This window comes from Theobroma cacao, unplaced genomic scaffold (assembly GCF_000208745.1).
Source record: "Theobroma cacao cultivar B97-61/B2 unplaced genomic scaffold, Criollo_cocoa_genome_V2, whole genome shotgun sequence".
Classification (NCBI taxonomy): domain Eukaryota; kingdom Viridiplantae; phylum Streptophyta; class Magnoliopsida; order Malvales; family Malvaceae; genus Theobroma; species Theobroma cacao.
In genome coordinates, this window is record NW_017234830.1 from 21,079 (window position 1) to 29,584 (window position 8,506).

At 33.1% G+C, this 8,506-nt stretch overlaps 2 protein-coding genes across 2 annotated transcripts; both read left to right on the top strand.

Annotated features, from left to right (window-relative positions):
• The first annotated feature begins 333 nt into the window (after positions 1-333).
• On the top strand, positions 334-1,484 carry LOC18589860. Its single transcript, XM_018129855.1, has 2 exons — positions 334-444; positions 902-1,484. Exons 1-2 carry the CDS (start codon positions 334-336, stop codon positions 1,310-1,312), a joined length of 522 nt encoding a protein of 173 aa, XP_017985344.1. The 3' UTR covers positions 1,313-1,484.
• A 3,659-nt stretch (positions 1,485-5,143) lies between these two features.
• Positions 5,144-7,482, top strand: LOC18589858 (40S ribosomal protein S2-2). Its single transcript, XM_007015018.2, has 2 exons — positions 5,144-5,926; positions 7,031-7,482. The coding sequence occupies exons 1-2, from the start codon at positions 5,276-5,278 to the stop codon at positions 7,187-7,189; spliced, it is 810 nt and encodes a 269-aa protein (XP_007015080.2). The 5' UTR covers positions 5,144-5,275; the 3' UTR covers positions 7,190-7,482.
• The last annotated feature ends 1,024 nt before the right edge of the window (positions 7,483-8,506 follow it).

The window sequence follows — 8,506 nt, forward strand, 5'->3', positions numbered from 1 at the left end:
ATTAATATTTTAATTAATTTTTAGATTATTAATATTTAAAAAATCTAATAAAAATAAAATGTCATATAAATAATAAAGGGTGTTTTTGTCTTTTTATTTTCTATTCCTTTTTTATTCCAAAATTATTGTTACCAACCAAACACTATAATAATTCATAATAATTATTCCTGTCTTATTCTCTTTGTTATACCAAACTAAATAATAACTATTGTATTCTATTCTCACCTCATTCTATTCTTACATAATAACTATTATATTCCATTTTTATCTATTCTGCCAACCAAACATACCATAAATGTCCAGTTATTCTATATAGTCCCTCATCGTTTATATATGGCTGCTTGGATGGATCATGGTATGCCAACTATTTCTGGTTGCTTCTTTTGCCATTTAATTGAGGGCAAATTACAGAAGCAGCCACATCCCATTGATGGGTGTTCTAAAGTATTCTGGTTTTTAAGCTGCAAAATTCCAACCACTGTGCTGGGAACTATTGTACCCCCTTCCATGTCTCAAAAGTTTCAACCTCAGGATTTCAGAATAGAATGTTATGTTTATTTCATTTTTACAGGTCTTTTTAACGCTAGATGCAACTTTTTTGCTTTATGAGGAAATAATAGAATTAGATTAGCCAAGTATGTCAACAAGCCCTTGTCCCTTGCTTCAACTTATCATATAGTATAGCAACCAGTTGAACTTTTAGTTGTACACAGCTTATTAGGGAAGAAAATTGCAAGTGGCTGGGGGTGGGGGTGGGGGTGGAGAAGGCTGGTTTGTGGAATATGGTTATTTGTAACTTCGAAGTTTATGATGGGCAGAAGAAAAAGAAAATCTTTCTTTCGTAGTACACAAAAGTAAATTGATTGAAGATCCTAAACTTCATGTTTGTTGCTTTGATTAGGTGAAAGAATGGAGACAGAAAACTCTCTCATCTGAAGCAAAGGCTAATGAGCTACAAGAACAAATATCTGTGCTTAATGAAGAGATTGAGAGATTGCGGAAGGAAAGAGAGAGAAAAATAGTGAGGGCCAGAAATAGGTCACCAATTAACCAAGAAGCACAAAATGAAACAGAGAAGCGGATACTTGTGTGTCACTTGAAGGAAAACCGTTGTGCGAATGATGATGGTTGCAACCAGAAGGAGCTCGTAAGAGATGGAAGAAGAAAGACGCAGACATGCACTGCTGGACTTCTCCCCAGACGCTCACCCCTCAGAGAAATTGGCAATATCTCAGCACTGATGAAGCAGCATGGTGAAGGAATCTTGCCATTGTTTTGCCTTCATAAAGAGGAAATGAAACGTTCATTTTAGATGACCTGAAACCTGATCAACAAGGCTTATCAAATGATTGGTTCACAGTTTCACCAGTACATTACCTTGTGAGCCACACAATTCATGAGCAGTAACATCACCAGAGTAGTTTTGAACCTTTTGACTATTTTACTGCTTCTAACTTGCCTTCAGGTGGAATCTATATGAGGGGAAGTGCTCGTACACAAACTTATAAATCTAGTCTAACAAACATATTCTGATGCCTGCCAACAATTTTGAAAAGCTGCATCGCTGTTACAGCTATCGGACACTAGATATATTAAGATAGCAAGAACACAATATTGAGCAGGCTAGTGATGTATCCAGATGGTAAAGCTATTATGAAAAGCAATCCATCTGATCAATCTTGTTAATTTTTCAGCAGCTAAATTTGCTGCACTGTGTTGAGCTCAGAATATGGTCAAATAAAATAATAGCTAATGCTACAAGGAGGTTTGACAAGTGCTCTCTAGTTTACCTCTAGTCCTTTTCCTTGGGTCATTATGTTCATACAGTCTTAAAAGATGTAAATGGTAAGAGTAAGGCTATACATATAAACCAACGCTTCTAAGTTAAAAAATGCTGTACAACTCCATCGGTTTTATAAGACTTACATGTCACCACACCACCTAGCACATTACTTACTACTTTTTATTACTTTTACGTGCTGCTTTTGTTTTCTTTTTAGAAAGATGCCCGTAGCAGCCTTCTTTCCTTTGTTAAACATTGCGAGTGGCTTTGGATTTCTTTCAAATAGTCACTCACACCATTGAACTTGATGCTCTCTTCAAATCGTTGGAAGATCTACTTGCTTGCAAATATCATGGTGCCCATGCCAATGCTGAAAGCCAAAACCTCAACATGCTAATGATGACCGGATGACTTCAACTTTGCTCCAGAACCAGATAGTAGCAGTTTCCTCTCCGCCTCAGCTCAAAAGTCAAAAGATTTTTAGCAGAGAGGCTAAACGGAGACACCTGAAATATGCTTCAGGAAATCAGTGATACAACACAAGTGCAAAAAAAAAAAAAAAAANATTGTTTTGGTAGCGAGGCTTTAGTAAAAAAGTCTGCTAGTTGTGAATTGGTAGATTCATACTTTGGGTTCATTATTCCAGGAAGCACTTTTTCTTTGATGAAGTGATAGTCTATCTCAATGCGCTTGGTTCTTTCATGAAAGGTAAGATTCTTGCATATATGTATTGCTGATTGATTGTCACAATAGAAGTCTATAGTTGTTGTGTGCTTGATTCCAAGATCTTGTAGCAAGAAAATTAACAACATTGATTCACAACAAGCTGAAGCCATTGCTCTATACTCAACCTCAGTAGAGCTTCTAGCTATGACACTTTGTTTCTTAGACTTCCAGCTGATTAGAGAATTGTCAAGAAACATAGCATATCCAATGACAGACCTCCTGGTATTATGACACCTTGCCTAATCACTATTAGCATAAACTTTCAACTATAATAAAAAATTTGCAAGAAATAAAATTCCCTATCCTAGTGTAGCTTTAAGGTTTTTTAATCCGATATGCAGCTTGTAGATGAGTATCTCCTAGTTTGTCCATGAACTGTGATAAAGTTTGCACTATAAAAGTGATATCAAGCCTAGTAAAAATTAGATAAATTAGTTTGCCAACTAATTGCCTATATTTACTAGGATTTGATATTTGCTCTGTATCATTAGCCTTTGTCAGCTTGCAACTATAATCAATTAGGGTTGTAACAGGCTTACACCCTAGCATTCCATGTTCATTCAATGAGTTTAGAACATATTTCTGACACCAAAGAATTCCTTTATTCAATCATGCTATTTCCAAGCCTAGGAAATACTTTGGTGTTCCTTGGTTTTTAAGTTTAAAGTTTTTCTCCAAGTAAGTTTTTACATCCACTGCAAGTTCTAGACTAGAGCTAGCTATCACTATGTCATCCACATAGAGTAACAAGCTAATGAAACCATCATTAGAACTCTTGGTAAATAGGGAGTAGTCAGCCTTAGATTGAACAAAACCATAATTCATTAAACATTTAGTGAATTTTGTATTCCATTGCCTTAAGTACTAGGTTACAAATCTTTCAGTCAATCTAATTGTTAATTTCCTCATCAACATGTTTATCGATTAGTAAGTATAACAAATATGATAAGTTTAAATAAATAATATATTTTAATTAAAATTTAATTTTAAAATATATTAAATTATGAAAATTTTAAATTTGACTTAAATAAATGGTTGAGGCTCTTGAGCCAGAGCCGGAGGTTTTAAGATGCTAGTAAGCCAAGCTTGGCTCAGCCCGACACATATATGCTCTAAGTGAAATGAGATGACAAACGAACCAAACATATTTAGAAGATTTGAGCCCCATCCATGTAGCTTCCTTGCAACTGCAATACGAACCCATTATGCTGATTTAGAAAATGCTTCTAGCAAAATAAATTTAATGAAAGTCACGTAAAGGGTTTTACTTGATTCACAAACAAATTTGAGGAAAAGAAAAATTCCAAGGAAAAATAAGGTTGGTAGAAGGATACCTTAAATTCTTAAAAAAAAATCGAAGGAAAATAGCAGTGAAATTAGTTTTCTTTAAAGAAAAATATTTCTAATACTCTGTTTCTTTTTCCTTTTCTTTATGGCAGAAACATACCCTGCGTAATGATGCTCTTGTTCCCTTCGCTCTGTCCGCGTCCAGAAACATAAGTAAAAGCAGAAGTTGAGGCAGGGGGTTTCTTTACCGTCAAACCTTCGATATGAAGTTAATATTAGTTTATTTAGAGCTTGTTTGGTTTAATTTTTTTAATTTAAAAATTATTATAAAGTTTTTATAAAAAATAATAATTTTAAAATTAAGTTAAAATTGTTGGTAATACTTTTTATAAATTCTTTTTTGTAGATAAGCTATTTGGTAAAACAATTTATATAAACCATAAAGAATATTTAATAAATAACTTTATATTAATTACATTCAATCTAAATCATTGATTTACTAAAATTCATCTTTTTATATCTTTTACTATGGAAAATAATTGAAAACAATTTAATCATAATAATTTATCTCTTGGATATTGATTCTATAGCAATTTTTTATGGAATACTAAAACCTAAATTAAAACTGAAATAAAAAAAATAAACATAAAATAATTTGAAAGAGATTAGAAATTTGGATTAAGCTATATAATCAAGTCTAACAATATCAACTTCGTGACATAAAAGAATGAAAAAAATATATCATTCATGGTTTGGAAGTCAATTTTCATCTAATTTATTTCAACAACTGTTGATCTATTTGATTTATTTTAATCATAATCAATAAATATTATATACACAAAAAAATTAAAAATAAATAAATATCACATAATTATCATATCAAACAATAAATTGAGAAATATCAAATAATAAAGAGAGTTTTCAAAAAAAAAAGAATGATAAACAAGACAAAAAAGAAATAATACTTTAATGCGATTGTGATATTTTGGTTTTCATTCTTTTTAATTTTTGTAAGAATAAAAAAAACTCTAATTTGCAGAAAGGGAGAGAACAATAAGAAGAGAGGGAGAGAGTATTTTTTGAGAGAGAATTTTTTTGAGAAAAAATAACTCTCTTAATAAGCTGGTGTGTTTTTTTTTTTTTTAAAAGAGAAAGCTCTAATTGGGGTTTTTTTTTAAAATTATTTTTTTAAGATTTTATTTTTTTAAAAAAGTTATTTTTTAAGAATTTTTTACAAAATCTTATTTGACTCAATTTCTATTTTTAAATAGTAAATAAATTAAAAATAAATCAAGTTAAATTGGCACTAAGAGACATTGGGTTTAACTTAAAAAGCCCTGGAGACATCCAATCCTTTACCCTTCCTCACAAAAGAAACCCTAAACTTCCCCGTAAACATAAAAACCCCTAGCCCTCGCCGCTCTCATTTTCTCCTCTCATCTCTAACCCAAAACCCCTTTCTCTTTTACGCCCAAAAATATGGCAGAAAGAGGCGGAGGAGAGCGCGGCGCTTTCAGGCGTGGATTCGGCGGCGGCAGATCGGACCGTGGCCCGAGAGGCAGACGCCGCGGCCGCAAAGACGAAGAAGAGAAATGGGTACCCGTTACAAAGCTCGGTCGTTTAGTCAAAGCCGGAAAAATTACATCTCTCGAACAAATATACCTCCACTCTCTCCCCATCAAAGAATACCAAATCATCGACCAGCTCGTTGGCCCCTCGCTGAAAGACGAGGTCATGAAGATCACTCCTGTCCAGAAACAAACAAGGGCCGGCCAGCGCACGCGCTTCAAGGCCTTCGTCGTCGTTGGCGATGGAAATGGACACGTGGGATTGGGAGTGAAGTGTAGCAAAGAAGTGGCTACGGCTATAAGAGGGGCAATAATTTTGGCGAAGTTGTCGGTGATTCCTGTGAGGAGAGGGTATTGGGGGAATAAGATCGGGAAACCGCATACGGTGCCGTGTAAGGTTACTGGGAAATGTGGGTCCGTTACTGTTAGGATGGTCCCGGCTCCTAGAGGTGCGGGCATTGTGGCTGCTAGGGTGCCCAAGAAGGTGCTTCAGTTTGCTGGTATCGAAGATGTTTTTACTTCCTCTAGGGGTTCTACTAAGACTCTTGGTAACTTTGTCAAGGTATTGACTGTTCGTTATAATTATTTGTTGGGTTTTGTTATTTAAGATTGGTTGCGGATTTGCTTAGATCGATTTGGAAACTGGTTGTTAAATAAGTATGTTAATATTTTAGTTTCCGAACTCTAGAATTGTTTGCTATTTGCTTGTTTGATGTGATTTATTGTAGCATAGTTGATTTGTTTGAAATATATTATTGATCTGAGCTATTAACATGTATGAAGTGGAATCAAGTGGATAGAAATTGTGATTTAGATTAGGTGGTTACTGATGCATTGTGGTTCTTCTCATGTTTTGGATTTTACTTATTCTTGATTTTATGTATACATTTTAGTATCAAGATATTGGTTTTGTGCTGGTTTGATGAAAGCATATAAATATTGTTTCACTGTGCTACTCTTGGCTTCAATTTACCTCTCATTGATCCTGTATGATTCTTTTTTCTTGGGTTTTATCAAAGGTTATTTTGGAGGGTAGTAAATTAAGTTAGCAGGTAAGATGTTATTAGTATGATTTTAATTCTTTAAGTGGTATATCATTCTTATATTTTTAGTTTAAAAATAATATAGTTTATGAATTATCGCCAAGGGAAGGTATGGTTTGGATGTGGATAACACTACTTGTCCACATGGACAGAATTGATGTTCTGTGATGATGGTTTTGGTTTTTTCTTTTTTAGCCATTATTCCATCCTTGACAACAATGCTAGGCTAATATTTCCAACCACACTAATAAACTTGGGATGCTTTACGGTTTTGTGATTTATGCTTTTATTATGTTTGCTTAGTGTTTAGGCTTGATGAAAACTGTGTTATGTGTTTGTTAAGAACTCCCCTAAACATATGCTTATAGATTTTCTACTCTTTGGGTGACAGGGCAACTATGTAGTTGGTGTTGAATTTGTGGATTGTTTTTTTGTGCTATTCCTATGATATTATTGCATATTGTTGCGTACCAATGCCGGAAAATATTTGTTATCGATTATTGGTAGATTAGCGTGCTTTCATACTTGATAGATGTTTATTTGCTTGTATGGTATTTTAGAGATGGTTATTCAGTTAGTGTTGATATCTAATTATTGTTTTATTATTGCAAATGTAAATGCAGGCTACCTTTGAGTGTCTTCTGAAAACATACGGATTCTTGACTCCTGATTTCTGGAAAGAGACTCGCTTCACAAGGTCTCCATTCCAGGAGTACACTGATCTTTTGGGAAAGCCAGTGAAGCCCCTTGTACTTGAAGATGTGGAGAGGGTGGATGTATGATGGAGAGATGAAAGAGAGATCATTAAGAGGACACTTTAATGCTTAGGGTGTCGTAAATGAGGTTCTTTTTATGTTGGTAAGAGGACGGTATCTTCACCTTTTTTCAGTACTTGTTCTGAAGTTTTGTTTTTCTTTATAAGATTGTGGTCTCATGAGTTTCTTCGAAGTCTTTTACTTTGATGTGCAGCTTGTGAATTCATGCATTCATGCATTATGCTAGCGTGCTGGATTGGATTTATGATTAAATGGTGGGATAATTTCACCTATGCTATTTCTATTTCATTCTGGTCTAATTGTTTTATTTGGATTTTGTCGTTTTGAAATTGTATTTTATTTTGGTTTGGTTTTTTGTTAAAATAGAGGGAATGTTTTTGGTGTACATTTATGTAACATGAATGAATAAAATAATGTAAGGGAAAGATTGAAATGAAATAATCAAAGATTACGAAGTTAAGATGATGAAATGTTAGGGAACAATGCAAGGATGATACTTACAGACAGAGACAGTCATTAAAATGTTGTTAATATGATTTCTCTATTGGGCCCATACGAAGAAAGCCAACGTGGGCCTTGAGATGTTAGGGTGTCGTGGTATTCCTTTTCACAACACCAATATTGGGCATTCTTGGGTGATTCAGGCTTTAATATTTTTCTTTTCAAATTCACAAAAATAAAGTAAGTACATCACTAATTATGATTCCATGAGTTTATATGACAACCATACATACTATTACTACTACATGTTTTGAATTTGATATTATATATTTTATTAACTCTTATTATGTGTCAGTATATTGATTTTGTAATTAGTCACAATTAGTCTTATAATGGTAGTTTGATTTTAGTCTCTCAACTATGCCAATTTAATCTTTTTATTCTAATTAGTCCTATACGTTCATTAAAACTAGATTTAAGACCATTGAAAACGGTGCTCAAGTTTTACAATATTTAACATGGCCATGTGGAGCATATCAATCACTTTAAGAAATTATATTTTTATTTTAATTAAATAATAATTAAGAATTTTTAGATTTAAAAAAATAAGTTTTAGTATATTTTATTAGACATATTTTTTTGCATAATGTGTACTAAGTGATTAAAATAATTCAAATTGATATGTTACGTCATCAATAAAAAAGTCACGTAATTGAATTTAATAATAAAATCTTAATACAATTATCAATTATATAAGATTTAAAATAATTAAAATTGAGATAAGAGAGGTTGAAACCGCTGAAGTAAAAAAAAAATCAAATTCAAATTTGGATATGCTCTCTAAAATCGTGCTCACATTACTGTACTATATGAGCACGTACG